Raw genomic sequence first — 14,854 nt, 5'->3', positions numbered from 1 at the left:
CACACACCTGAAACAAGCATGCAGCTAATCCAGTCTGACTTCAGTCAGAGCACCTGATCTGCATGCTTGTTGAGGGGCTGTGGCTAAAAGTATTAGGGCTCGTTTCCACTAGTGCGGCGTGCGTCTCGTAGACGCACGCCGGCACTGAGCGGGATCGCAGCCGAATCCCATGAGCCGTGCCATGCACAGCTATGGGAATCGCAGCCTCAGCCGCAAATTCTGTAGGTGGTTCCGGCCGAATCGCTGCTGCAAGCGATTCGGCCGGTGGCGCCGTTATCCCCTATGGCAGAGTTTCCCTGCGCGATTTGCCTGCGGGGAAACTCTGCGGATTCGCACCCGTTTCCACGACAGTGGAAACGGGCCTTTAGAGACACAGGAGCAGCAGGAGAGTCAGGCAACTGCTATTTTTTAAAAAGAAAAAATCCACATCCTTCTCAGTTTAGGTTCCCTTTAACAAATATATATTTAATTATAGTACATGATAATTGGTTCTAAACAATTTCCAAGCATTTACGATTGCTTTTAATTAGCTACAATACTAATTTGGTGTTGTATAAATGAGATCTATCATTTTCTAAAACTCTAAATTTGTTATTCTTGGTTAAGTATATCAAGCCCGAGTACCCCCTGGAACATCAGGTACGCGTACCACACGTTGAGAACCTAGGGTGTAGTCAACAGCAGCTTGGCTTGTGATCTGGGTTGAATAAACAACTATTTTTATGAAACCTTTTTAATTCCCTAAAATACAGCAGTAATATATAATTGGATTCTTCATGTAATTTCAAACATCAAATCATAATTTAAATCACACTTTTCATCAAAATGTTTAACTTATTTTGAATTCACTTCACAATTCAGAGAAGGAAACCAGATACCCAGTCTAGCCATATGTAAACAGATCAAAAGAGAGCCAAAAAGGGACTGAATATGAAAAATGCATTGCTCTGTATATGGCTGGCTGTACACCAGATCAGGTCAACAAATTCCAGGTTAAAGAATAAAAACAAAACCTTTGTCCATCCTGTATCACCATCTGTGGCCCACTAGAAGTCACCACAGTGATATAAGAAAGTAAAGGAAGCTTTGCAACAGGGGGCATAGATGGCAATGAAACCCTATCTAGAAAAAAAGTTTGTAGCATGTTAATTCCGACTTTTAAAGTAAATTTGCAGCTTGGAATTGGGCTAATCACATTCAACATGAACTGAATTTGATTGGTGGAGTTTCATGCTACATGCAAATTACATTTAAGAACCCCCCCCCCCACCCACATACACACATAATGCCAGTGTAAAAAGGATGTTTAGTGTTTTCTTTTTTTAAGTTTAGCCCCAAAATAAGACTTATTAGGAATTCTATAGCTGTTTTTTAGCTCCACCTGCTGGCTAGATTGGAAAAATTTGTTAGGCAGGTCTCACAATTCAACCTGCAGGCTTTTAATACAAAATCGCAAACCTATCTATGGAAAAAAAAAAGCGGACGGCTGCAAGTGTTCTTTCTGCAGGCGGAAAATCGCTTTAGGTGAGAGCATGCTTAATGATTTACATTGATTCACATGGGCTGTCCATTCTAATGAGTTTTCCCTCTGCGGTCAAACACTCATGAATAGGGCAAGTGTGATACTGTGTCACTGTTGTATTACTGCTGTGGTAAATGAGCCTCTATTAGACATGTGAGGTCTCCGGTTTTCAAATAAAGTCTATGGGCCCGTTTCCACTATCGCGAATCCGCATGCGTTGCCCGCATGCGGATTCGCACAGTCAGTACAAGTGGATGGGACTGTTTCCACTTGTGCGTTTCCCCGCACGTTTTTCTGTGCAGAAAAAATCTGCAGGGTAGGGCCCTCAGAATTCGCCTGCGTGTGGAATGCAGGCGAATCACACGCAATGTATTTAATAGGGAAATCGCATGCGTTTTCCCCATGCGTTTTTGCCGCGATTTCGCATGCGATTTCGCATAGGTACCCATGTTAATTCACACAGGCAGTGACATGGTTAAAATCGCATACAGCCTTACCTATGCGAAATCGCATGCGAAATCGCGGCAAAAAACGCATGCGGAATCGCACCCGCATGCGATTTGCCTGCGGTGATTCGCCGGCGATTTCGCAACGCTATAGTGGAAACGGGCCCTATCTCTAACACAAAGTAGTAAAAAAAAACTCCACGATACAGACCTAAGTCACAGCAGATTTCAGTTCCTGGGCCTAGAGCCACCTGCAGGCTAGCCCAGAGATATTTCAGGGAAATGCTCCAGCGGACAACCATCAGCTGAAAGCGTATTGGTGAAGTGGGGAATTAAGTTTTTCTAGTCACTGCTATGTGAGTAGCTACAGACCAAGGCAGGTAATATAGGCACCCTTGGCCACCTGAAAATGTGAGAGCCGCCATAGATTGCAATGTTGAATACAGCTATAGCGGCACCTGGTGTATAATTTGGACACCGGACACAGCCAAAGCCAAAAGTAATGTGCAGGTGGGGAGGGTTAGTATTTGGTGTAGGTTAGGGAAAGGGTTAGTGTGAAGAGTAGGTAGGTAGGTAGGCAGAAGGTTAGTGTTAGGGTTAGGTGAGGGTTAATGTGAGAGATAGGTTAGGTAAAGAGAATATCGGCAGTATTGCCAATATTCTACTAGCTGCTTCACCCGGCGCCCACATTTCAAAGTCTAGGTTTTCAGTCAGAAGATTGTTCATGAAGTATATAAAAAGATCATCTGGGCAGCAGATAATTGACTAAAACACACCAGATCAGCTAACCAAAAATGTCATGTTCTGAGATGCAACAATCAAGTGATGATCAGAAATAATTTGCGTATCTGTAAATTAAGAATGTATAACCCATCTTACTATAAAGAATCAGTTGATGTAAAACTACAGTCTGCATTTCATTGAATAGGCTTACGATTTTATGTGTTTCCTGATCAATATAATTTGTAAGTGCTTTACTGTGTGTAATTATTCAACACTTTTTGCATTCTTGGCTATAACAGGTTCAGCCTCATTATGTGATATGCATGTTTACCTTGCTACTTTCACCATTCAATAAAGCTTGAAAGTGGGAGAATAAAAAAAAAAAAAAAAAAAAAAAAAGGAAAAGAAAAATAATGTATAACCCAGCTGGGAGATCCCAACCTGATCACATTATGCTTTAACTCAAAAGTTACTATACAGCATCACAAAAAGGGTCTTCTATTTTTATGAAAAGTCTCAAAGTTCATTTTGGTAAAATATTTCACAAAGAGTGGAGCGGGGAGACTCTTTCGAACACTGTAAATTGGACATTGCTTGTAGTCACAAGGCCAATCAGACCAGGCATAACGGATACCTGCAATGTGAGGGCAGCTTTTGAAGGAGAGTGTGATAACTCTGGAAGATACAGATTGCCAAGGGTCTCGAACAGGAAGCCATGTTAGTCCTTCTTGGCCATCTGCATTCATACCAGTATTGCAGAATATCTGTAAGACAGTTTGAAAGTGGATGTAAGCAACGTTACATAGATTTATTTGGGTTTAAATTTGTTAATAAAGTTCAAAATATGGTACAATACTAGCCTGCCCCCTCACATATCTCAGTTAATACAGAAGAAGGTGAAAACCCTTACAAGGCTTGGACCAATTAGTCCTAAAAGGAAGAAAAATTCCTTCCATCCATACTCCAGATGACAATCAGATAAAATCCCTGGATCAACACTGCCCAGTAATTATAGCCACAGAGGTCTTTCAATGCGAGGAAAGCATCTAAGCCACCCCTTCAACACAGATATAGAATGCCATAACTACTTCCTGTAGTAACACATTCTACATTTTAATCTTTACTGTAAATAACCCTTTCCTAAATACATTGAAACAAACAACAAAAAAATAAATCCGAGAAACTTATTTTTATTTCCTTACAAAGAAAAATCTCAACAGTACGCAGTTTCAGTGGTTGCATCCGCGGGAGTAATTTTTTGAATAAAACTTGTTGTAAACCTTGCAGCTAGCACTAGACTAGCTACCTGTGTCCCCCAAGTCCCCCCGCACCTCTCTGATCCCCCTCGATCGCCGGCGCTTATATTTACCCAGCCGCGATCCCGCGAGAGCCACAGCCTCCCCAATCAGCTTCAGTCATCGCTATGGCGACGATCAGACATGACGTCTGACGTCATGCCCAGTCCCGAACCTCCCCATAGACGGGATCCGGGGGGTGGTACGTATAACAGCGGCGGTTGGGGGGGATCGGAGCAGAGTTGAAGGACTTGGGGGACACAGGTAGCTAGCCACAAGGTTTACAACAAGTTTTATTCAAAAACATTCCTCCTGGGGCCATGTAATCCTCTGCGGTGGCTACCCAGAGTGTAGGTCGGGGTTACCGCCAGGAGGGTTAACATTGGTAGAAAGGTAGGGGCAGCCATGTTTCACATTTGTATGGCTTGGCCCCTCTCAGCCGCAATGCTAGTTCGAATCAGAGATAGGTAAGTAGTGTAGTTATGTGGTCTTAAGTTATGGTACCTTATATATAAAATACTTTATATGATCCCAGTTTTCACCTCCTTACCTCAAATATGTCATCCTGTGTATGAGTGATCAGGAGATCCTGGTCATATGTAATATTCATGTATGAGTATGCATAATAAACATCAACAGAGACTGGAAATGGACCTTTAAACGGAACACTTTTTTTGCCATAGGCGATGGCACGTGCTCCCAGATATAGTCTGTATGCCACAGTCTGCTTATCCCGTGGGTGAACACTGCAAAGAAAAAAGCACACCTTTTTGCAATATTGTTCAGGTTAAAGCAATATAACAGACTGATAACTTCATTTGAAGGACAACCGAAGGGTGAAGAATATGGAGGTTGCCATATTTATGTTTTTTTTTAAATAATTATACCATTTGCCTGGTAGCCCTTCTGATCTATTTGGCTGCAGTAGTGTCTGAATCACGTCAGAAACAAGCACATAACTAATCTGGTCAGATCAGAGAATGCCAAAAACACTTGATCTGCATATGCTTATTCGGAGTCAATGGCGAAAAGTTTTATAGAGGCAGAGGATCAGCAGGATAGCCAAAAAACTAGTATTGCTTAAAATGAAATAAATATGGCAGCCTCCATATCCATCTGAGTTCTCAGTCTAACTTCAAATCACATTTGTTCCATCTCTAGAAAGGGTCTGTTCTAAATCTATGCCAAATGCCAGAAATGCCTGTTTAATGGTAGTGTGAGATAAGCCCTAAGTAAGATCAGTGAAGTACTTCTATTCCTAAACTAACAGACAAAGCAGAAGACATGGTGCTCTGCTTTACCTGCTCACTTAAAGGGGAACTGAAGAGGTATATGGAGGCTGCCATATTTATTTCCTTTTAATCAATACCAGTTGCCTGGCAGCCCTGCTGGTCTATTTCTCTGCAGTAGTATCCGAATAACACCAGAAACGAGCATGCAGCTAGTCTTGTAAGATCTGACTTTAAAGAGACTCCGTAACAAAAATTGCATCCTGTTTTTTATCATCCTACAAGTTCAAAAAGCTATTCTAATGTGTTCTGGCTTACTGCAGCACTTTATACTATCACGGTCTCTGTAATAAATCAATGTATCTTTCCCCTGTCAGACTTGTCGGCCTGTGTCTGGAAGGCTGCCAAGTTCTTCAGTGTTGTGGTTCTGAACTCCCCCTTCCAGGTCCCTCTATGCACACTGCCTGTGTGTTATTTAGGATTAGAGCAGCTTCTCTCTTCTCTTATCTTTTACAAGCTGGATAAATCGTCCTCTGAGCTGGCTGGGCTTTCACATAGTGAAGAATTACAGACAAGGGCAAAGCTGTTTGCAGGAAGAAACAAGCAGCATGAAACTTCAGTGCATGAGAACAGGGGGAAAGAAACACACAAATGATCTCTTGAGATTCAAAAGGAAGGCTGTATACAGCCTGCTTGTGTATGGATGTATTTTCTATGTGTGGACATGCTGTACATCAACCTACTTCCTGTTTTGGTGGCCATTTTGTTTGTTTATAAACAAACTTTTTAAAACTGTTTTTAACCACTTTTAATGCGGCGAGGAGCGGCAAAATTGTGTCAGAGGGTAATAGGAGATGTCCCCTAACGCACTGGTATGTTTACATTTGTGCGATTTTAACAATACAGATTCTCTTTAAAGTCTGAAACACCTGATCTGCTGCATGCTTGTTCAGGGGCTATGGCTAATAGTATTAGAGGCGGAGGATCAGCAGGGCTGCCAGGCAACTGGTATTTATTAAAAAGAAATATGGCAGCCTCCGTATACCTCTCACTTCAGTTCCCTTTAAAGCTCATTTAAAGCAGGAGGATTAGCCATACTATGCCAGGGAAAAAAAACACATACAGTGGGTTGCAAAAGTATTCGGCCCCCTTGAAGTTTTCCACATTTTGTCACATTACTGCCACAAACGTGCATCAATTTTATTGGAATTCCACGTGAAAGACCAATACAAAGTGGTGTACACAGGAGAAGTGGAACGAAAACCGTACACGGATCCAAACATTTTTTACAAATCAATAACTACAAAGTGGGGTGTGCGCAATTATTCGGCCCCCTGAGTCAATACTTTGTAAAACCACCTTTTGCTGCAGTTACAGCTGCCAGTCTTTTAGGGTATGCCTCTACCAGCTTTGCACATCTAGAGGATTTTTATTGTAAAAATATATACAAAATTTACAATACAATAAATAATAATAAAATGCAGTGACCTTGGTCACACAACATCAAAGAAAAATCGCATACTTCTGCATAAACATTCTGTACAAACATGTACAACAAAACAAAGTCAATATAGGCCGTAATGCTATTTTTGCAAAAATCATATACAAAGGGACTTTTACGCCCAAAACAATAAAGCAAATAAATCATCTTCACAAAAGAAACTCATTTTTAAGGAAACTTCCCGCGTCCCTAGGGATGATCATAACTAGGGCTTATCCTGAACAGGAGAATCATACATACTACATCCAGGGGCGTAGCAATAGGGGTTGCAGAGGTAGCGACCGCATCGGGGCCCTTGGGCCAGAGGGGCCCCATGGGGCCCTTCCTAAACCAAAGTATAAGCTGTTTATTGGTCCTGTGTTGGTAATGATCACTTCTATAGATGCTTTGAATGGTAGTAATCATTAACAAGCTGTTCCCCATCCCCTTCTGGCACCTCTGACACTGTAGATGACCTTGGCAGGTTTTGTTGCGCCGTATCAATTGCTACGTATAGAGTTCTTGGGGGGCCCCAATGTAAAACTCGCACCGGGGCCCCGAGATTCGTAGCTACGCCACTGACTACATCCATACAACGCCAGACTAGACAACATGAACTACCACCATACACCAACCTACTGGTGACCACACACCAGACATGTACAACAACACATAGCATGCGGCAACCCACTCACACCAGGAAGGGTAACACACACGAGACAAGAAAAAATCAAAAACTGTAACAAGACAAAACAAAAGCCCCCAAGTAAGCTGGAGGGATGACTTCAGTTATGTCTGCGGCCGCACATAAAAAATATAGAGAAAATAATCAAAATCTAAGCAGGGTGAGTTAAAGAGATAGAAAGCCCACCCAGTGGCGTAGCTAAGGAGCTGTGGGCCCCGATGCAAGTTTTACAATGGGGCCCCCCAGGCACTCTATACATAACAAATGATACGGCGCACCAAAACCTGCCAATGGCAACTACAGTGTCAGAGCGGTGCAAGAAGGGGATGGAGAACAGCTTGTTAATGTTTACCACTACTCAATGTATATATAGAAGTGATTATTATGAGCACAGGACCAATAGAGAGCTAATACTGTAGTTGAGGGAGGGCCCTTCGGGGCCCCTCTGGCCCAAGGGCCCCGATGCGGTCGCTACCGCTGCACCCCCTATTGCTACGCCCCTGAGCCCACCCGGGAGAGAGATGGATGAGCTAAGGAGGCCTGATATTCTGCCACGCCAGAATCCATGCACTCCTGCCCAGCCTGCGTCTCTCTGAGCACCGAATCAATATTATGTAGAACCACCTTTTGCTGTAATTACAGCTGCCAGTCTTTTAGGGTATGTCTCTACCAGCTTTGCACATCTAGAGACTGAAATCCTTGCCCATTCTTCTTTGCAAAACAGCTCCAGCTCAGTCAGATTAGATGGACAGCGTTTGTGAACAGCAGTTTTCAGATCTTGCCACAGATTCTCGATTGGATTTAGATCTGGACTTTGACTGGGCCATTCTAACACATAGATAGGTTTTGTTTTAAACCATTCCATTGTTGCCCTGGCTTTATGTTTAGGGTCATTGTCCTGCTGAAAGGTTGAACCTCCGCCCCAGTCTCAAGTCTTTTGCAGACTCCAAGAGGTTTTCTTCCAAGTTTGCCCTATATTTGTCTCCATCCATCTTCCCATCAACTCTGACCAGCTTCCCTGTCCCTGCTGAATAGATGCACCCCCTGAGCATGATGCTGCCAACACCATATTTGACAGTGGGGATGGTGTGTTCAGAGTGATGTGCAGTGTTAGTTTTCCACCACACATAGCGTTTTGCATTTTGGCCAAAGAGTTCCATTTTGGTCTCATCTGACCAGAGCACCTTCTTCCACATGGTTGCTGTGTCCCCCACATGGCTTGTGGCAAACTGCAAACGTGACTTCTTATGCTTTCTGTTAACAATGCCTTTCTTCTTGCCACTCTTCCATAAAGGCCAACTTTGTACAGTGCATGACTAATAGTTGTCCTATGGACAGAGTCTCCCACCTGAGCTGTAGATCTCTGCAGCTCGTCCAGAGTCACCATGGGCCTCTTGACTGCATTTCTGATTAGCGCTCTCCTTGTTCGGCCTGTGAGTTTAGGTGGATGGCCTTGTCTTGGTAGGTTTACAGTTGTGCCATACTCCTTCCATTTCTGAATGATCGCTTGAACAGTGCTCCGTGGGATGTTCAAGGCTTTGGAAATCTTTTTGTAGCCTAAAGGCAGCCATACACTGGTCGATGTGCCATCAGATCGACCAGCTGACAGATCCCTATCTGATCGAATCTGATCAGAGAGGGATCGTATGGCTGCCTTTCCTGCAAACAGATTGTGAATCGATTTCAGCCTGAAACCGATCACAATCTGTTGTGGTGGTGCTGCCGCCGCTCCCCCCGCCGGTATACATTACCTGAGGCTGGCTCCCGGGCGTGATGTCCCCGTCATGTGGCACCTCCGGCTCCGGCATCCGCATAGAACTTACGCTATCACACCAGTGACAGCGGAAGTTCAAATAGAGCGCCCTCTAGTTGTACTTCCGCTGTCACTGGCATGACAGCGGAAGTTATACGAGGATGCCGGAGGCGCCATGACGGGAGCAGTGACGGACGGGATGCCCGGGAGCCAGCCTCAGGTAATGTATACCTGATCGGATCGGCCGCCGCTAGCGACGCGCTCCCTACCCGCGGGCGATCGAGGGTAATTTCCCGCACGGCGCGATCGACGGACCGATCCGATTTCGGGAGGAAATCGGATCGGCGGGTGCGTGTTGCGCGAACGATTGGCAGCAGATTCGATCCCAGTGATCGAATCTGCTGTCGAAACTGCCGCAAATCGGGCCAGTGTATGGCCACCTTAAGCCTGCTTTTAATTTCTCAATAACTTGATCCCTGACCTGTCTTGTGGGTTCTTTGACTTCACGGTGTTGTTGCTCCCAATATTCTCTTAGACAACCTCTGAGGCCCTCACAGAGCAGCTGTATTTGTACTGACATTAGATTACACACAGGGTGCACTCTAGTCATTAACACTCATCAGTCAATGTCTATAGGCAACTGACTGCATTCAGATCAAAGGGGGCTGAATAATTATGCACACACCACTTTGCAGTTATTTATTTGTAAAAAATGTTTGGAATCATGTATGATTTTCAACCACTTCCCATTTGTACATCACTTTGTGTTGGTCTTTCATGTGGAATTCCGATAAAATTTATTCAGGTTTGTGGCAGTAATGTGACAAAATGTGGAAAACTTCAAGAGGGCCGAATACTTTTGCAACCCACTGTATAATATCTTGTCTGGACTATTGTACATGCTCTTATAATATCGTGTCTGGACTACTGTAGTATATTACTTTGTGGATTGCCAACTAACAGACTGGTAAGTAACCCTCCAATCTGTACTGAACTGGGCTGCTTAACTCCATCTTTCTTCTCGATCCTCCTCTGCTGCTCCTGTGTCAAGCTCTTCATTTGCCACCAATTAGCCAGAGGATTCATTTCAAAAACTCTTAAATGCTAACATACAAAGCTCTCCACAATCTCTCTCGCTCTCCCTTGTAAATCTCCTCACTAGTTTCCAGATACAACCCCAACCGCAATCTCCACTCTACACACAACCTCCTTCTATCATCCTCTAGAATCACTTTCCTAGAATTCATGTATGCAAGATTACCCACTATTCTTACCCCTCCTATGGAATCCCCTTCAAAAACACAATAGTCACTTTACAACCTTTCAAAACTTTAAGCACTCACTCAAAAAACGTATTTTTACAACAAGCATACGCTCTAATTTAGACCATTTTCCTTCAACCTCTGGCCTAGTTGTGCTCCTTACAAAATTTAACTTAAAAACCTACTGTCTCTAGGCATACATATTGTATACTACCCACACCTTGATTCCTCCCTATTCCTTTAGATTGTAAGCTTGCAAGGCAGGACTCTCTATTCTGTATTATGTACCAATGTCTATATTTGGTGTATACTGTTGTCTGCATTATTATGTACCCCATGTTTGTTTCTCACCCTGTACAGTGCCACGGAATATGTTTGCATGTATGACTTATATGTTTATAAATCAATAATAATATGTTTTTTTAACAGTTTAAGTTTTATTGAAGTTTTTGTTGTGATAACAAAACAATTAAACAAACAAGGTGTCCCCAGGTCAACATGACCTTAACCACTTTCCCCACCGCTACAGTATATCTACGTCAGCTGTGGCATCCTCCAAGCCACAGCGACGTAGATATACTGACCTGGCTGCAGCCCTGCTGTGCATGGTCGGGTGCGCTTCAGAGCGCACCCTCCGGCACTGTCAGCTGCAATACTAATTGGTGGAAGGGAACATGTTCCCTTTTGGCCAATTAGTCCACCCCCCTCCCATGAATGATCGCTGCAGTAGTGAACTGCAGCGATCCTTCATCTGTCCCCCTCGGCGCACAAAGAGTTAAAAAAATCATCCAGCAAGGAGCCTCACTCACCTACCTCGTTCCTGCGACGATCCTGAAGCCTGATCCTCCGATCACCGCTCTGCATTCAGCCGCATGACGTCATCAAGTCGGGACCCGGGTTACCGGCAATATGCGGCTGACTGCAGAGCGGAGAACAGAGGATCGGGCTTCAGGACAGTCGCAGGACTGAGGTAGGTGAGTGAGGCTGCTTGCTGGATGATTTTTTTAGGATTTCTGCACGGAGGGGGCTGCCTCATGGGGGGGGGGGGGGGGGGCATCTGGCTATCGATCCTGGGGGGTGGGGGTAGCATAAATAAAAGGGGGGGTTTAGATATTTGTTGGGGGGCATCTAATTGACTAAGGGGGGGGGTTACTAATTTGGTGCATCTGGGCAACTGGGGGGGGGGCAGTAATCATATACTGGGGGCACATTTGGCTATAATGGGGGGGGGGGCAGCACTAATCCTGGGGATACATCTGGCCATAATGGGGTTAATCCTGATCCGGGGACACATATGGCTATAAAGAGGGGCACTATTCCTGGGGGTGCGTCTGTCAATCTATTCTGGGGCTGTCAAACGCAGGGAACACATGTGGCTATGCTAGGGGGGCTGATATTGGGGACACATCTGACTATACTGGGGGAGGCGGTGATACTGGGGACACATCTGGATATCTATACTGGGGCGACTAACTGGCGGCACAGTTTTTATGTCAATCGCACTTTTTATTTCCAAACAGGAATTGGTCAAAATTGAGAAACAATGCATTTTTTAAAAATTTTCCCACTTTTTCCCATTAAAATGCATAGAGAGGAACATTTTACTTTGTACCAAATACCCCCAATGAAAGCTTAGTTTGTCTTGAAAAAAATGATATATAGATAATTTAAGTGGCACGAGTACAGATGAAGTTATTGCTGATTAAAAAGGGACACCGCTAAAGTGTCAAAACTGCTCTGGTCAATAAGGGGAAAACAAGGTCTGGATGCGAAGTGGTTAACAGTAAACCACTCAAGGAGAGTGGAAATGAGAAAGAGAAAAGTAGAGAGAGCGTAGAGAGAGAGTTCACTATGTTCCAGAGTATTGTCTGAGTATTCATAGAGAGAAAGAAGAAAGAGGAAGAAAGTAATATTTACAACATTATGCCATCATATCATAGCAAATGTCAATAACACTAACACACAGTTTCCATTTGAGGCAAGATATTATTGCAGCATAACCATAGCATTCAGATGAGTAGGATAAAAGACCATACACGTCTACCCAGGGGCGTAACTAGACATCACTGAGCCCCCCTGCGAAACTTTGGCTGGGGCCCCCCACCCCCCTCGCTTTCTACACAGGAAAACTGAGGACCAGTGTGTTTTCTCCATGCAGATGAAAACACCTAGACTTAAAGGAAACGTCAGGCAATCTATGCTACCCCCAGATCTACTTACATGGGGCTTCCTCCAGCCCCTTGCAGCTGACAAGTCCCTCATTGCAGCTCTGCTCCCAGTACATACATACACACACAGCCGTATTATTTTACTACATGAGAGCACATGCTATATGAAGGAACAACAATGACATGCTGCACATAAGATATAATATTCATTCACTGTAACTTTGACAAAACATTCAGAATGTCACTGATTGATACTGTTATTACGGGATCTTGGAATTCATCGAGACAACAAGCTCTCAATGAAGCAGCAACAGTAAAGCCTCATACACACGAGGCACAAAAGGAGGCAAGCGACACAAAAAGGAGGCCACGCCAATCGCCTGGCGATAGCTCTGACGGGCGACGGTTCGGGGTGCGTGCGTCATACACACGGGCGACCTGTCGCCGCAACACGCACATGCCACGTGGTTGCGGCGACAGCCGTAGCCTGTGTGTATGAGCCATAAGACATCAATCTCCACTCCATTGTGTTGTAAAAGTAATTAGAGGCCATAAGGTCATTAGCCCTGTGCGTGATAAGAATCTAGGAATCCTTTTGAAATAATTGCAAAAGGGAAAGTCTACAACTTTTTTTTGAAAATGTGACTTTTGTTTTTTAGGTTGTACATAGACACATCAGAACTTAGCTGCAGTGTGAGACAGATGTTTTTTTTTTTACGAACCCTAGGGAGCAGGGACAGTGTACAAATTCCAAAGTGTGTATGAGTCCTTATCTGTGTGGTGGACACATGAAGTCAATATAACAATGGTGCGAGAGCAGAATACGTTTTTTCACTCCATGCCCTTAGCTGTCAGTCTCTCAAACTTTTCCCCCCACGGGCTCCCTGTGGCTTCTGGGCCCCCCTGCGGAGGCATCCCTTGCAGGGTCTATTGTTACGCCCCTGCGTCTACCCATTGTGGCTGCACCTGCCTCCCAGCAGTGCCGGATTCACCATGTTGCAATATGAAGTATTACCATCTATAATATAGAGAATAGAGGGTTTTTATACATCCGTGACTATATTTCTAAGATATTTATCACACCATGCTGCCCAAACTCCATCAAACTTATTGGGGCAATTCCTACTTTTATAGGTAAGTTTATATAGCGGTAAAGCTTTATTGACTGTATTAATCCATTCGAATTTGGTTGGAATGGCTAGCTGATGCCAATGGGTAAGAATAATTTTTCTTGCAATGTGGCAGAGTGTAAAAATCATATTTTTCTTATGTTTAGAGAATTGACCATGGCCAAATAGCCCAAGAGAAGCTAATTGAGGTTCTAGTTTAAATGGACAATCGAGAATTTGTCCAATAACTTTCTCCACCTGACCCCAGAAGCCTGCTAATGCTGGACAGGTCCAAAACATGTGAATGCATGTTCCTTCAGCTGTATGACATATTGTGCAAAGATTAGAGTGCGAGATATTCATCTTGTGAAGTCTACTGGGTGTGAAGTAGGTTCTGTGGATGTATTTAAGGTGAACCAGTCTATCTCTGGAAGATATTAGGAATTCTGCCCCTCTATCTATCACCTCTTCCCAGTCCTCATCGTCTATCTATGTCACCCAAATCCACCCTCCATTGAGTCTTAAGTCTGTCTGTATTATGTCCCAGATATAAGAGTAGTTCGGAATAGATATTCGATAAAGTTTTATCAAGACGTTCTATCATAAGAAGTGTTTCAATGGGGTTGGAGTCTAGCTGAATCCTATTGTGACCGAATTGTGATTGTGCAGCATGCCTTAATTGAAGAAATCGGAATAACATGTGGTTTGGGAGGTTATATGACTTAAGTTGGTGAAAGGGTAATAGATTACCATCAGGGGCAATATCTTGTAGCTTTTTGATTTCATGATTGGCCCATATAATTGGTCCGGAATTGTACTAAAGTGAGGCAGAGAAGGGTTACCCCATAAGGGTGTATATGGTGACCAGGTTTTCATAACTTCTGTAATCGCAGGGGAGGATTTAGGACCTCTGAAGGGTAAGTGAAGAAGAGCTTCATAGGAGCCTATAGTGGCTGCTTCTATAACTACTGCTGGGTTCTTTTCGTTTCTGGAGAACCACCATCTAATGGTAACAAAAATTGCTGCAATGAATTAATAGAAGAGATTAGGTAAGGCCAGTCCACCATCTGTAGGGGCCAATTCCAGTGTTTGGACCGAAATGCGGGGGGATTTATGGGACAAAAGGAATGGATTTAAGACTTTATTCATATCAGTAAAGTGTTTACGAGGAATCCAGACTGG

At 43.8% G+C, this 14,854-nt stretch overlaps 1 protein-coding gene across 2 annotated transcripts in view; it reads right to left on the bottom strand.

The window, feature by feature from the left end:
* Positions 1-826: 826 nt before the first annotated feature.
* Positions 827-14,854, bottom strand: part of SIAE (sialic acid acetylesterase) — a 177,596-nt gene continuing 163,568 nt past the window's right edge. For both annotated transcript variants that reach the window (XM_068240293.1, XM_068240292.1), the window contains exons 9-10: positions 4,537-4,732; positions 827-3,455 (exon numbers count right to left, since the gene is read on the bottom strand). In XM_068240293.1, the coding sequence (XP_068096394.1) occupies positions 3,174-3,455; positions 4,537-4,732 (478 nt within the window). In that variant the 3' untranslated portion in view covers positions 827-3,173. The remainder of the gene's footprint in view (positions 3,456-4,536; positions 4,733-14,854) is intronic.

The sequence above is a fragment of the Hyperolius riggenbachi genome, chromosome 6 (assembly GCF_040937935.1).
Source record: "Hyperolius riggenbachi isolate aHypRig1 chromosome 6, aHypRig1.pri, whole genome shotgun sequence".
NCBI classification, from domain to species: Eukaryota; Metazoa; Chordata; class Amphibia; order Anura; family Hyperoliidae; genus Hyperolius; species Hyperolius riggenbachi.
This window is presented reverse-complemented; position numbering and strand designations above follow the sequence as displayed.